The sequence below is a fragment of the Stegostoma tigrinum genome, chromosome 3 (assembly GCF_030684315.1).
Source record: "Stegostoma tigrinum isolate sSteTig4 chromosome 3, sSteTig4.hap1, whole genome shotgun sequence".
In the NCBI taxonomy this organism is placed as follows: Eukaryota; Metazoa; Chordata; class Chondrichthyes; order Orectolobiformes; family Stegostomatidae; genus Stegostoma; species Stegostoma tigrinum.
The window spans coordinates 32673213-32689855 of record NC_081356.1 but is presented as its reverse complement, the minus strand read 5'-3'; the positions used below and the strand labels follow the sequence as shown (position 1 = coordinate 32689855).

Genomic DNA, 16643 nt, shown 5'->3' with positions numbered 1-16643 from the left:
CAACACACAATCTCCAGGGCATTAACCTGAGCCTCTGGATTGGTATGTTTTTATTCTGAGAAAATCACAACTTAGTGTGGCACTGAGCTCAATCCCTGAGCTCTGCCAAGCCTACCGATCTCAATTAGAGTGACAAAGGACATGTAGTTGCCTCAATGCCCTGATGACTGAGAGAAAGAAGAATCAGCCTAAGTTCTCATTCCTATTAAGTATGTGGATGCTCAAAAGGTCATAGTAGCAGCCCCTGAGTCAGATGGGCGTGGATGCAACTCCAAGAAGATGAGCATCAAGTCTCAGTGGACACTGTAGAGCAGTCCCAAGGAGTATGATGTTGTTGGAGATGCCAACTTTCAGATGAGAGACCCTACTGCCCAATCCTGGATGTGAGGTAGACTGTGACACACCTCTAAAGAGGAGCAAAGAAGTTCTCCCTAGTATCCTATTGATGGTTTATCCCTCAATCAACAACTGTATAAAACATTTTTTAGGCCACAACTAGAGTATTGTGTGCAGTTCTGGAATCCACATTTTAGGAGGGATGTGATAGCATGGAGAGGGTGCATAGGAGATTTACCAGGTTGTTACGTGGGCTAGAGAGTTTCAGTTATGAAGAGAGATTGGATAGACTGAGGTTGTTTTTATTAGAGCAAAGAAGATTGAGGCAGGACATGATAGAGATATATAAATTATGAAGCCCATGGATTCTGCAGACAAGCAGAAGGGATTAGCGACCAAGGCATAGATTAAAGGAATGGGCAGAAAATCTAGAGGGATGTAAGGAGAAGCTTTTTCACCCAGAGGGTTGTAAGAATCTGTAACTCCCTGCTTGTAGGTTGGTAAAGGCAGAAACCCTCAGAAACATCTAAGAAGAATTTAGACTTGCAATGCCAGGCATACATGACTATGGGTCAAGTACTAGGAAGTGGGGTTAGAATGCCTAGGTGGTTGTTTTTGACTGGCATTAATGAGATAGGCCAAAGAGCTTTCTTCTTGCTATAAATCTCCATGACTCTACAACATATGATTTGGTCATTTCTATTATTGTTGCTCATGAGAGCTTGCTTTGCTCAAATTAGCTGCCACAGTCAACAGTGGCCATGCTTCAGAAGTGCCTTATTGGCTGTAAAGCAACTTAAGACATCCTGAGATCATGAAAGATTATTGCAACTTTTTTTTCTTGTTTCTCTATCAAGAACACAGAATACAAATGCATGCAGAAGTTAATCCTGCAGCTAAAATTAATTTTGATAGAGCAGACATCGAGATGGAAAATTGGTCTGGAACTGTGTGCTGTTCTAGTCGTCACATTATAAAAAAGATCTGATTACACTACAGATGATGCCAAGGAGATTTAGAGGGATGTTGCCTGAATTGAAGAATGCTTGTTACAAACAAAGATGAAACAATCAAGGCAGTCCTCTATGAAACACAGGGCGCTGAGAGGAGATTCAATTGAAGTATATAAAATAATGAGGGACCGAATAGAAGGATGTGAGGAACCTAGTCCCTTGGTTGAGGATTTAGCATAAGACAGACAAGGTTTTGAGGTGAAATGCTTTCATTCCAAAGAACAATAAGTGTTCTATATGTGCTTTGCCTTTAAGAGACTTTCCCGTTAAGGACACCATGTGGTGTGTGCATACATTGTTGCGGCTCTGCCTGCTGTTGAGTCTGCTTTGTGTCAGCAAACTGCACACACAGAAATCTGTTGGCTATTGTAGTTTGTGCTTCATTATTCACCAGGGGCAAAATGACCCCAGTGGAAAATCCTTCCCTTAGTGTTCCCATTTCCTTACTCTAAATATTAACAAGAATATAAATAAGTTTTACCAGTGCTGGTATATGGCCTTCGTTATCCTTTCACGGCCTATTGTTATGGAGGGGCAATGCCCAAACTCCTCTGATAGTTAAACCAAAACACAAGCCCCAACCTGTTAAGGCAGGAGTAGAAGTTCCATCCTGATAAGTATCCGCAAAGCACCCAGAAAAGCTCCGCCTCCCCATGTAATCTGTTAAAAGTGTGGTTAAAAGGAAAAAAACCCTTATCTCCACTTAGCAAATAATGAGAAACAATTTGTTTGTTTCACCCTCACAGTGAACAAATTTGAAGAATTACTAACAAACGGAACAATTCTCCCTTAGACGACTAACTACTTCTGAACTGGTCTAAATCCAACTGGAATGCTGTTCAAATAAGCACAAACCCCACTTGTACAAACCCAATTAATGAATAAAAAACATTAAAACTTAATCTCTCCAAGTTCGCACAATCTATGTCTTCTCTGCTTTATGTCCAAACTTCCTTCTGTTGATTTCATGTCACAAATGCTTTTCTTCCACTGGTTCTACTGTCTTGGATGTTTTTCTCTTTAACTACTTCAGTGAGGACTTTGAGCTAAAATGCTGTGGTATCTTTGATATGTCTTCACAGAGATCCCAATAATTTAACGTGAAAGCCAGGTTTGTATATCATATGGTGGACTTGCTTTCTCTGCCCCTTAAGTTTGGCAGTCCTCACAGATGGCGGTTGGCTCTCTCTGATTTTCCAAATGCCCTCATCTTTATACACCCTCACCCCCACAATAACACATCAATTCCTTACAATATGATTCGTTTCGGGTTGTCAAAACCACCAGTTTTAAATTCAGTTGGTTTCTGGTAGCTTGGGGCTTGGTTCAAACTGATTAGCTAAAATTCAAAACTGTTGTCTTGGTTTCCAAAAAATGCTGCTTGGCCTTTCAAGATTAATATTTCAATTTTGGATACTTTCTGTACGGGCACTCCAACTGCTGCTCACATACATACATTTTAACAAGATCTCTAAGCACAGAAAAAACATTATCTTTCAGAGGGACGGCACACTGCTTTTCCCCACTAACATTTTTACCAACAAATTCTAACTTTCTGCCTCCCAATTCATAACTATTCGTAATACTTGCTATATTTGCTGTGTTAACATGCCTCTGATAAATAGTATGACATGGGGCAGAAGGATGTTCCTGAGCAAGGTATGAAATTTGCACGCCACCTCCTAATGCAATGTGTTTCTGAAATTTGTCCTCACCTCTTGGACAGGAAGCAGAGAGCTTTTGAAGTGTGGAAATGTAAAAGGTGTGACAACCTATTTGTGCACAAGATCCCACCAACAGCAATGCAATAATAACTCAATAATTTGCAATGGAGATAATGGGAACTGCAGATGCTGGAGAATCCAAGATAATAAAATGTGAGGCTGGATGAACACAGCAGGCCAAGCAGCATCTCAGGAGCACAAAAGCTGACGTTTCGGGCCTAGACCCTTCATCAGAGAGGGGGATGGGGGGAGGGAACTGGAATAAATAGGGAGAGAGGGGGAGGCGGACCGAAGATGGAGAGTAAAGAAGATAGGTGGAGAGGGTGTAGGTGGGGAGGTAGGGAGGGGATAGGTCAGTCCAGGGAAGACGGACAGGTCAAGGAGGTGGGATGAGGTTAGTAGGTAGCTGGGGGTGCGGCTTGGGGTGGGAGGAAGGGATGGGTGAGAGGAAGAACCGGTTAGGGAGGCAGAGACAGGTTGGACTGGTTTTGGGATGCAGTGGGTGGAGGGGAAGAGCTGGGCTGGTTGTGTGGTGCAGTGGGGGGAGGGGACAAACTGGGGTGGTTTTGGGATGCGGTGGGGGCAGGGGAGATTTTGAAGCTCGAGAAGTCCACATTGATACCATTAGGCTGCAGGGTTCCCAAGCGGAATATGAGTTGCTGTTCCTGCAACCTTCGGGTGGCATCATTGTGGCACTGCAGGAGGCCCATGATGTCCATCATGGGCCTCCTGCAGTGCCACAATGATGCCACCCGAAGGTTGCAGGAACAGCAACTCATATTCCGCTTGGGAACCCTGCAGCCTAATGGTATCAATGTGGACTTCTCGAGCTTCAAAATCTCCCCTGCCCCCACCGCATCCCAAAACCACCCCAGTTCGTCCCCTCCCCCCACTGCACCACACAACCAGCCCAGCTCTTCCCCTCCACCCACTGCATCCCCAAACTAGTCCAACCTGTCTCTGCCTCCCTAACCTGTTCTTCCTCCCACCCATCCCTTCCTCCCACCCCAAGCCGCACCCCCATCTCCTACCCACTAACCTCATCCCACCTCCTTGACCTGTCCGTCTTCCCTGGACTGACCTATCCCCTCCCTACCTCCCCACCTATACTCTCTCCACCTATCTTCTTTTCTCTCCATCTTCAGCCCGCCTCCCCCTCTCTCCCTATTTATTCCAGAACTCTCACCCCATCCCCCTCTCTGATGAAGGGTCTAGGCCCGAAACGTCAGCTTTTGTGCTCCTGAGATGCTGCTTGGCCTGCTGTGTTCATCCAGCCTCACATTTTATTATCAATAATTTGCAATGTTGGGTTAGAGATAAATACTTGGCTTTGGTTTAGTGTCTGACCCAAAAGATGGACCTCAGTGAATGCAGCGCTCCTCTTGGACTGCAGTGAAGGTTTATCTTCGATTATACAATCAAGGTTTTGGAGTGGGACATGAAGTTTCAACCATTAGACTAAAACGCAAGAGTGTTACATATGACCAGTTAGAGGCAACCTCATTCACTGCCCACCTCCTGCCTTATCCCTGTTACCTGCCCCTCTCCCCCACCATTTTCATGGAGAGGCATCACCTTTTCAATCATCCCAACTATTACCCGATAGCATCAGATGGCACTGGCAGAGTCAGCGGCAAAGCCAAATTTAAAGAGTAATGCCAACAATTCTTGCTTGCTATGTGACTAGGCATCATAAAGAAAACTGAAAAGAGAACAGACGTGCATATAAAATTGTTGTTTTTAATGTGTAGGTGCTACACTGTTTGCTTCGGGCAAGTCTGCTACAGAAATCTTTACAGACTGCCCTGTGTTCTATTAACATAATAAACCATTTGGAACAAATACACTTAGAATGTGAAGGTTAAGCGGAGATTTTGTAAAGACGTTCAAAATTTTTAAGATGTTTTGATGAGTAGAGAGGGAAGAACCGTTTTCACAACCAGATAGGTAAACCAAAGGGAACCAAGAATATTGTATGCACTGGGCTATTACTGAAAGGCTGGTGGAAGTGTAGCTACTGGTAATTTTCAGAAAGGAAGCAAATGCAGGGAAATGGAGAAAGGCCAGGGGCGTGAGACTAATTGCATGACACCTTTAAATAGCAAGCACCAACAGGAGGAACTGAATGGCTTCTTTCTTCACTAGTTGATTCTCTGCATTTTTCTACAATCCTGAAACTTGTTTGATAGTTTATTCGACAATTTCTGTTTCTTACTAAGATCCCCTTGGATAGCTCCAGCAGAATTCAAGCAGTGCAAAGGGAAGACAGAATATTTTGGGCTTTTGAATACAGTGAGCAATGTCGCCAGCAGGAGCTGCTCACCTCTTTCAGATTTTGGAAAGGGGCGACTGCTTTATAGCAGCCTTTATAGAATGAGTTCCACTACTAAAGTGGAAGTTGGCAACTGATCTAGAAAGCAAACAGAAAAGATAAAGTGCTGTCTGGATTATTTTTAGTTTAATTCCTCATTGGCGTTTTGCACATTCCCTCCCTTTCTCTCTTTACGCACACACACACACACACACACACACACACACACACACACACACACACACACACACACACACACACACACACACACACCCATAGGTGCAATCTCTTGTCTGCTGCACAAACTGTACAACAACACTTTCCCACATGCGGGTCATCGCTACATATCCTCCCAGTTGGTGAGGCCCCTCTGTCATGACCCTAATCTAGGAGGAGCAAACATCCAGAGGCACGTCAAAGCTGAAAAATGATAGACATGCCGGCTATCCCTCTACTCAGCTCCTTTTTACTGCACGTACAAGGCTTGTGACAGCAGCGTTTGGAGAAAATGCTGTTAAATTACAGCTGAAGCAAGGCTTGTGATTGAAATGAGTCTTTACAGTGCATCGAACGGGCAGTAACACTCCAGCAGAAAGTACTCCTGCTCACCTCCCCCACCTCCAGCCACTACCTCCCCTTTTCTTCAATCTACCTGAGTGTTATAGCTACGCTCTCTTAATTGTGACTGCACTGTTCTGTATCACTCTTCTAGGATGGCAGAGGCTGAACTGCAGAAGCAAAGACTCCAAGCCATAGCAGTAAGTCAATTCTCTCTTTTATTCTTTCCAGCAGATTTGTAACATTTTGGCTTACTCAGCCCATGTGTCATGTGCCTACCTTTTTAGGAGACAGAGCTGGAAGGAGGCAGGCTGTTAAAAGAAGCCAGCTGGGGTGTGAATCTGCCTGTACTCTGGAGGCACTTTCACTGATCGGTCATAAGAATCTCTAATAACAATCTGTTAATATGCGCAATGGTCTTCTGTGTTGAAGCAGGTCACAACTGTTGTTTGGATGTTTGTGTTGACTGTTTCTATTTAGTTATGGTTTTCTTTATAACGTTCCTTCCCCAACAGTAATCAGACTCTGTTTTTGTTTGAAAGAAAGTAAGATAAGATATGTCACAATTTCTTTGAAGAAAGAGAGAGATTATTACAAGATCTTGAATTCCGCACTGGATTGTTTTGTCTGATTAAAAGCAGAACAATATTTCTGAAAACTTGCCCTGCTGAGAGCCCAACTCTAAACTTCAGGCTTAGCTTTTGAGTGTAACGCATTGAGAGCATGTAAACCAACAATAATCATTGTGTTAATGACTCGTCCCTGAAAATGAGCCATAGCCTAGCTGGGATTAGTTTGTAATGTCAAACACCATGGAATGTGCACTAAGTTTTGATCATGTGAATGCCTTGCAAAGTCGAAAACATGTTTTATTTTATGTAGAGTATTGGTTTTTCTTTTATTCTTCATTTTCAACTAGAGTGCTATCATTTTAAAGTGTGATTACTTTAATTTTTTTGTTCATTGCTCTCTTAGAACAAACCAAAACTAAAAACTTGTTTAAAATCCCCTTGCAATGATCTGACTGCTGCACACAGAGGGCCAATGATCTTTTAATCGGTTTACTACACGTGTTTGCCACAGTTTGATGTAGTCCTCTGGCATTAGATATTTTTTATATCAGTACTTAAAGGGTTTTTTTTGTTTGAGCACTAATACAATACAGTATGATTTTATGGGGATTTTCAGCAAGGGCATGGAACAATAATAGTTAAAATGATGTAAAATCCAGCATATTTACTAATCAGATGTTGAATGGTTTCTTTATATCCACACTTTCTGTTTCACCAAGATCTCTACTCTCTGAACTTGTTGCATCTTTCATCTCAAATGCTCTCCAATTAAGATTTTGTCATCACCCGTCAGATCCTTCCTCAAATCTCATTGCTTTGTGACCCTCTCTTGCTCATTCTTTACGACATTGCTTAAAACCTACCTTTTTGATCAAGCTCTTGGTCATCTGTCTTTCTTCTTAAGTGACATGGAACATGATTTTTCAAACTAATAGTCCTGCAAAGTACCCCAGGTCATCATCTAAACGGCACTATAGCAATGCAAGTTGTTGTTTCAGGTAATTTTGAACTGGAACTGGTTTAGTTTCCCTTTCAGCCGTGTGTTCCTGCAGTAAATCTGTTGTTATTAGGCAATAAGCGCATGGAAGAGAAAGATGGGCTTTTCCTGTCTGATATGATAAGGCCTTTGCTGGAGGTTTCAGCAGCAACAGTGTTGATGAACAACTGAGGAGGGACTGGAAACAGTCTGACCTGGAGCTAGTATTTTCAGGGAAGAATTGGACACAGTGGCAGGCTTTTCCTGTGTCCCTTCACCAGAATGCAGAACAGCTTGAGTTTGATTTCCATCCAGAGATGTTGACACAGATGATTTTAATTAAAACCGCGGCTACTTTGCTGAGCTGATTTATATTACTGCAGAGAGAACGGTTGGGTAGGAGGAGCCTTGGGGAATGTCTAAGAATAGCTGTTTCTGTGATTGGGACAGCTAGTCAGCAAGACTGAGGGCAAACTGCTGTAAAACTGACAGTCTAACCAAATGTCCTGAAGCTTCAGCTGTGTGACATTTGCTAGGCTTGGAGACATGGTATCCCATGTCTCTAAGAATTTAACTCTGGGAGCAAAGGTTTCCTGGAGAAACAGTCCACTAGAGGCCTCATGAAATTCCTTTGATGGACAAATGTGAAAAGCGTATAACAATATTCTGAACCAGGTTCAATTTTGCCTTGTGTATAAAAGTTGTTCTCAGTGGCAAGAATCTAGCTGTTTCCAGTCCTTACCACAAAAGGAAAATGGCCATTTCTTCGCTCAACTCTCAGATATTCAATTAATATTTCAAACCCAACTTAATGAGATACTTATGATTTATTATAATCAATGATGTTGTCTCTGAACTGCTACTGCTATTTTTAACATATGGAGGACAGGAAGGAAATGCATTTTGAGAAAAATTACTTGCATGGAGGGTGAAAACTGGCTTGTATGGTGATATTGTGGCCTAGAAGCTGTCAGCAATATTTTCAAATGCGTAATGTATTCTCAATGCTGTGTGCCAGGGCACTGTTGGAATTGTGTAACTTGTGCTCCTGCATGGGAAATGTGAACCAGTCAATGGCCCTGAGAAGTTCCAAAATGCTTATATATAAATAGCAACATACAACACAGAGTGTTGTATGTCTTTTTGACCGACCTAGTCTTGGCCAGCTCTTCAGCAGGATGACAAAAAGTAAGATAAATAGTGATGCACAAATTTCAATTTCTTTTCATTAGCATTTTCTCATAAGCGCCCACCAAAGGTGAATCATTTCACTTTGATTCAGTCGCATCACTTCTGACGACTTCATGATTCAAAGTGGAGTTTGAAAACAGTAGACCGCATGGAAAATGTGTCCTTCCTAACTCCACTTGAATTCAAACAGCAAATCCGTTTTCACATCTCAAATCACAATATTTGTTTCACATGGTGATGAAATAAGTTTGTACCTAATTATTTCCTAACATACGAACAAGGAACAAGAGTAGACTCCTCTGCCCTTCGAGCCCGCTCTGTCATTCAAGAGGATTTTGGCTGATCTGATTTTAACCTCAACTCTACATTCCTGCAAATCTCTTATAATCTTTCATTCTCTTGGTTTCCAAGAATCTATCTCCCTCTGCCTTAGAAATATTTTAATATGTACCAATGTGATGTTTGGGGAGTGTGCTTTTTGGGGTGCAGATGGTAGCACAAACTGCGTAGTAACCTACTGCTTGAGCCAAGGATTGTTTTCCAGTCTCTCATTGCTGGCATGTTTATGTAACCTCGTCTCTTAATTATGTTTAAATTTCTGAAACCCCAGCAATATCCATGTTCCTCCCACAATCTCTACATTCCAGTCTGACACTCAATTTATAAATAGCACATGTTCCCACTATGTCTTTCTGAGCTTAATATTCCCAGATTTCACTGTTGTCCCACTCACTTCTGGTTTAGAGAAAGTACTTTATTTTTTGCCAATCCTCTCCCAAAGTAGACTTCCAGGAACCCAATTGTATCTCATTCACAAAAACAATTTCATGCCACACAAAGTGTGTTGTGTGATGGACTTACCACATCCTCTGTGAAAGATTGGGACAGATCTTGCCTGGACTATAACATTGCATTCATGACCGGCACACAATTATCAATGTGCAAATTTGATAGCAAACTGAGAGACACATTAAGCTACAAACCTCTGGAAATTTCTGGTCAACTCCCGACTCTGTGTTTTGATCAAGCAACATTTGCCCATAATTTCATTGCTTTTATGAACTTTCTAAATTTACAAATTAATTGTCTATTAAACACCACTCAGATTTAGGCTCATTACTTAACAGCATTTTTGTACCTTGTTAACGTTACAAACTTTGCTAATGCATTAATAATGTTGATACAACTTTTATGGATCAGAAAAGGGACAAGTTAAACTCCAATCTCATTCAAGAATGGAGTAAATTGGAGCTCTTTAAAATATCACATTTTAAGTGCTTTCATTTTTCTTACTTTTTCTGTCTATCTTTCAATCTAACATTCAATTCCCTCTCTTTATTCCTCTTTCTGTATCTGATTTAAAACATATTCACCTTCCTTAGCTGAGCGATAAGTTGCAGTTACCATCGCTCACTGAAATATGCTATGTCTCATGTCATCAAGACATCTTTATCAGTTCCCATTTCCAGCTAACTAAATTTGAGATGAAGATTGAGAGAGAATTTCTATCTAATGGCATGTGCCATATTCTGTCACACTCCAGCAAGATCTGGCTGAGTATTTCCACAAAAAGACGATAAAGATTCCACCGAATAAGAAACAACAGTTACACATTCAGGCATCAGACAGGAAGATGGAGTCAATGTTCCCAATAGTACAACTGATCTTAGCACCAAATTAAGTCATCTGGATCAAGTGTTCTTGTCTGATAAAACGTACACACCCCAAACTGAACCTTTCCATGTAGCCGCTGCATGACAAATGCCAGCCATGCCACTGTCAACTAGACTGACTGGTATGTTTATGTCTCCCTCAAAATAGCAGGCAAAGGAATGTTCCTTTGTCTATTGCTACAAGCAACAATTTCTCGCCATTCATTTTTGGAATATTACAGCTGAATATGTCAGTAGTAACTGTTCTAAAGTTGAGGCCTAATTAATAAGCAGAATGGCTAACATGTCACTGAGGTGTCAAAGTGTGGAGCTGGATGAACAAAGCAGGCCAAGCAGCATCTCAGGAGCACAAAAGCTGATGTTTCGGGCCTAGACCCTTCATCAGAGACGGGGATGGGGAGAGGATTCTGAAATAAATAGGGAGAGAGGGGAAGGCGGACCGAAGATAGATGGAGGAGAAGATAGGTGGAGAGGAGAGTATGGGTGGGGAGTTAGGGAGGGGATAGGTCAGTCCGGGGAGGACGGACAGGTCAAGAGGGTGGGAAGAAGTTAGTAGGTAGGAAATGTGTGTGCGGCTTGAGGTGGGATGAGGGGATAGGTGAGAGGAAGAACAGGTTTGGCAGGCCGGGACGAGCTGGGCTGGTTTTGGGATGCAGTGGGGGAAGGGAGAATTTGAAGCTGGTGAAATCCACATTGATACCATTGGGCAGCAGGGTTCCCAAGCAGAATATGAGTTGCTGTTCCTGCAACCTACGGGCGGCATCATTATGGCAATGCAGGAGGCCCAGGATGGACATATCGTGTAAGGAATGGGAGGGGGACTTGAAATGGTTCGTGACTGGGAGGTGCAGTTGTTTTCTGCGAACCGAGCATAGGTGTTCTGCAAAGTGGTCCCCAAGTCTCCGCTTGGTTTCCCCAGTGTAGTGGATGCCACTCCGGGTACAGTGGATTCAGTATACCATATTGGCGGATGAGAAGGTGAACATCTGCTTGATGTGGAAAGTCATCTTGGGGCCTGGGATGGGGGTCACATCAGATGACCTCACACTCACAGCCTCCAACCTCATTGTTCCCCAACCTTGCACGACCCGCTTCTATCTCCTTCCCAGAATCCACAAACCCACTTGCCCTGGTCGACCTATTGTCTCCGCCTGCCCCTGCCCCACCGAACTCATTTCCACCTATCTGGACACCATTTTCTCCCCCTTGGTCCAGGAACTCCCTGCCTACGTCCGTGACACCACCCACACCCTCTTCCTCCTCCAGAACTTCCAATTTCCTGGTCCCCAATACTCCTTTTTCACCATGGACATCCAGTCCCGACACACCTGCATTCCCCATGCAGATGGCCTAAAGGCCCTCCGCTTCTTCCTGTCCCGCAGACCCAACCAGTCCCCCTCCACCGACACCCTCATCCGCCTGGCCGAACTTGTCCTCACCCTCAACAACTTCTCTTTCGATTCCTCCCACTTCCTACAGACTAAGGGGGTGGCCATGGGCACCCGCATGGGCCCCAGTTATGCCTGCCTCTTTGTAGGTTATGTGGAACAATCCCTCTTTCGCACCTACACTGGCCCTAAACCCCACCTCTTCCTCCGTTACATTGATGACTGTATCGGCACCACCTCATGCTCCCAAGAGGAGCTCGAACAGTTCATCCATTTCACCAACACCTTCCACCCCAACCTTAAGTTCACCTGGACCATCTCCAGCACATCCCTCACCTTCATGGACCTTTCTGTCTCCATCTCAGGCAACCACCTACAAACCGATGCCCATTTCAAGCCCACCAACTCCCACAGTTACCTGGAATATACCTCCTCCCACCTTGTTCTTCAAGGACTGCAACACCCCCCCGCAGTAGTAGAGAATGCTCTCAACCATGTCTCCCGCATTTCCCACAATTCATCCCTCACACCCAGCCCCTGCAATAACTGCCAAAAGAGAATCCCCCTCATCCTCACATACCACCCACCAACCTCCGGATCCAACGCATCAGCCTCCAACACTTCCGCCATCTACAATCCGACCCCACCACTACAGACATCTTTCCAACCCCACCCTTGTCTGCCTTCCGGAGAGACCACGCTCTCCGCGACTCCCTTGTCCACTCCACACTCCCCTCCAGCCCCACCACACCCGGCACCTTCCCCTGTAACTGCAGGAAGAGCTACACCTGCCCCCACACCTCCTCCCTCACCCCCATCCCAGGCCCCAAGATGACTTTCCACATCAAGCAAATGTCCACCTGCTCATCCGCCAATGTGGTATACTGCACCGACTGTACCCAGTGTGGCTTCCTCTACATTGGGGAAACCAAGTGGAGCATTGGGGACCACTTTGCAGAACACCTACAGTCAGTTCGCAGTAAACAACTGCACCTCCCAGTCATGAACCATTTCAACTCCCCCTCCCATTCTTTAGACGACGTGTCCATCCTAGTCTTCCTGCAGTGCCATAATGATGCTGCCCGTAGGTTGCAGGAACAGCAACTCATATTCCACTTTGATACCATTAGGCTGCAGGGTTCACATGCGGATTTCACCCGCTTCAAATTGTCCCCTCTCCCCACTGCATCCCAAAACCAGCCCAGCTCGTCCCGGCCTGCCTAACCTGTTCTTCCTCTCACCTATCCCCTCATCCCACCTCAAGCCGCACGCACATTTCCTACCTACCAACCTCTTCCCACCCCCTTGACCTGTCCGTCCACCCGGGAGTGACCTATCCCCTCCCTACCTCCCCACCCATACTCTCCTCTCCACCTATCTTCTCCTCTATCCATCTCCAGCCCACCTCCCCCTCCCTCCCTATTTATTTCAGAATCCTCACCCCGTCCCACTTTTCTGATGAAGGGTCTAGGCCCGAAATGTCAGCTTTTGTGCTCCTAAGATGCTGCTTGACCTGCTGTGTTCATTCAGCCCCACACTTTGTTATCTTGGATTCTCCAGCATCTGCAGTTCCCATCATCTCTGATCTCACTGAGGTGTATCGCTTTAAGATGTGCAAAGGTAATTGGAAAAGAGTCATGCAGGTTTTGGAGATGTACTAACTTAATCCTTTGTTCTCACTCTAAGTTGCAGTTTTCCATGAGGGAATTCTGCTCCAGTGATCACAAAATAACTTCATAAACAACTAAACATAGCTGCCAACGATATTGTGCTAGGCCTTGCATCAATAGAGCAGGTCAATCCTTATTGTGCTACCCCCCACCACCCACCCCAGCCCATCCTGACTCAATCATAGCCACTGTTACCCTGAGAAGCCTCTTCCCTCAAACACAACCTATCACCTCAAACCAACCTGTCTATCAACTGGCCCAGGATTGCAGATGTTCAGTCAGAAAGGCTCCGCAGGAACACTTACATGATATCTTCCAATTCACCGAGGAAAGAAAGTATGTGTACAGATCTGGATATTGATGCCCGGGCCTCATTATAATTAATCCAACACAGATTGTGAGAAACTGGTGATTTATGGACTAATTTCCAGGCCTATTTGTATCCATGCCTCATCTTGTCAAACCGGTTTTCTTCCTCTTCTTGAAAACACATTTTGCAGATGCATGTCATATGATCTGAGACCCGTATAAAAACACGGGAATGTTTACACTCACATGTATGTCTGTTAGGAAAGGATGATTAGATTACTTTTACCCTCGCTGTCCCTGTGCTCAGAGATAAAATGTAACCGAACACCTTTCCGCAGATCTTGCCAACTCTGTTTAGGTGTATTCCTGGATATTCTATCCATGATCTCCCACTTCCAACTATGGTGCCCTCATACTCCCATCATTCCTTCCTCAACGTGGCCACTGTCATATTACCCCTGCCCTACTAAAAAGTGAGTTCACAGAATTTTGAAGGCCTCTATTGAACCTGCCCTTACCACTCTTAAATGGTGCTTTCCACTTACTAGTCATTCGCAGGATTAAGAGCTTGACCTCCTGTCACTACTGTTTCTTTTACCAATTATCTTAACTCTGTGCCCTCTTGTTTTTGATCCTTCCACTAATGGGAATAGTATTTATCCATGTCTATGTAACTGAAGTTTCTCATCCCCCTGAACTGATGTGAACTCAAACGGAATTGTTTGCATTTTTAACAATTTCCCATTGGCATTCAACTGAACATAAATCTTCAATTTCAAGACAATCTTAGGCAATTATCAGTCTGCCCCCACCCCCTTTAGCTTAGATCAGCTAATTTGACAAACACCAAGACATGGATATGAGCCCTTCTCATGTTTCCAGGTTCAGTCTAACACCGGGCAGTGCATTTTACGCATTCGGTATCCTAGACACAACAGGTAGAGGTGGAGACTAGGAGCCCTACTTGTTGAGCAGCAAGGCAGTCCTTGCCTACTGTAGTCCAGTCCTGTTAGTTGCCCTAGTACTTCCATCACAACTCCTCCAACTCATGAATCTTCACTCATGTACAGAGCAAGCATACAAGCTATGATGTGATGCTCCGGCAATAGGTTAAGTTCACAACGTTCCCTCTTCGTAGTTGTTCCTGGGTCCCAGTCCAGAAATTGCCACAACATTATAACCTCCAGAACATGCAGAAGACCGAGATGAACCACAACTATATCTTTACACCAGCCACTAATAAAAAGGAACTTGAGGTACACAATTTTATTAAAACAAAGAAAATTAGAGGAAAACAATCTGTCAGACTTACCTTTGACATGATAGTACACAATAGAAAATACCAAGAACATCAAAACATTAGAAATAGTAACTAGGGTAGGCCATTTGGCTCTTTGTACAACAAGGCTATAGCAGATCTTCTACCTGAACTCTACTTTCTACTATTACCCACATGAATCCCCAGCACCCAAAAATCAATCAACTTCATTCGTTACTGTATTTAATGAGTGAGCATCCACAGTCTGTGGGGCAGAGAACCCCAATGAGTTTCAACCATCTGAGCGCAGAAATTTCTCCTCTTGCCCGTTCTCAAAGGTTGACCCCTTATTTTGAGACTGTGACCTCCTATTTGAGCTTCCTCAGTGAGCAGAGGGGAATATTTCATCAGTATCCACCTTGTAAAACCCCTTGTTCCAATCACATCTCCATGGGATTTATAAATTTTGTCATCTCAATCTCTCCTCATTGGAATGCCCCTCATGCCAGGAAAGCCTAGTGATCCTTCATCACAGTCCATCTAGGGCACATAATTCTTTCCTTGGGTAAAGAGACTAAAGCCACTCACTGTATTCAGGTGATGTCTTCCCAATTTCCTCCATAACTGTACGAAGAATTTTTACTCCTCACTATAATCCCTTCAAAAAAAAATGAAGAGTCTACTTCGTCTAGATCAGTTAAATGAACAGACAACACCTTTGGCAGATGGGAAAACATGAGATTATACACTTTGGCAAGGATAAAGCAACTGAATATTATTTAAATGGAGAAAGGCTGCAGAAAGCTGTAGCACAGAGAGGTTTGGGGGTTCTGATGCATAAATCTCAAAAACCTAGCAGTTAATAAGGAGCACAAAAGAGTTGTTGACCTTTATTTTAAAGGGAATGGAATATAAAACGAGGAAAGTCTTGCTAAAACTAAACAAGGCTTTAGTTAGACCACACCTAGAATAATGTAAACATTTTAGCTTTCTTTATTGAAGGAATGATATGATATATCAGCACTGGACACAGACCAGAGAAGGTTCATTGGGTTGATCCTGTTTATGGAAGGATTGTCTTATGAGGAGAGGTTAAGTATGGGATGTGGGTGTCAATTGCTAGGACAGTATTTATTGCCCATCCCTAATTGCTCAGAAGCATTTAAGAGTCAACCATACCACTCAATGGTCTGGAGTCACATGTAAACCAGACAAAGTGATCATGAAACCAACTTTTCTCATCCCAATTTCTTTTATTGAATATAAATTTCAAAATCTGCCATGATAGGATTCAAGCCCATTTCTCCAGAATATTTGCCTGGAGTTCTGCATTACCAGCACAATGATGTTTGGGCTTGTACTCAATGAAGTTTAGAATAATGGAGGAGACCTTACTGAATCACGTAAGATTCTGGGAGGGCTTTACAGGATAGATACTGAGAGATAGAATCTCCCACAAGGGAGCAAAGGTCAGAGAATATAATCTCAGAGCAAAACATTGCCAGTAAGGACCAAGGTGAGGAAGAATTTGTTCTGTCAGAGGGTAGTGAATCTATGAAATTCTTTACTGCAGAGGGCTGGTAGAGTTTGGGTCATTAAGTATGTTCAAGGCTGAGATAGACAGATTTTTAATCAGCATGACAATTATGGGCTATGGTATAAAA

The 16643-nt window shown here is 43.7% G+C and overlaps 1 protein-coding gene across 5 annotated transcripts in view; it reads left to right on the top strand.

The window, feature by feature from the left end:
* The window catches only part of LOC125451012 (paralemmin-2-like), a 438977-nt gene that overhangs the window by 88645 nt on the left and 333689 nt on the right, over positions 1-16643 (top strand). For 4 of the 5 annotated variants that reach the window (XM_048527624.2, XM_048527622.2, XM_048527625.2 and 1 more), the window contains exon 2: positions 6097-6142. In XM_048527624.2, the coding sequence (XP_048383581.2) occupies positions 6097-6142 (46 nt within the window). Of the gene's footprint in view, positions 1-5705; positions 6143-16643 lie in introns of those variants that run through there. The other variant, XM_048527623.2, reaches the window with a different exon arrangement.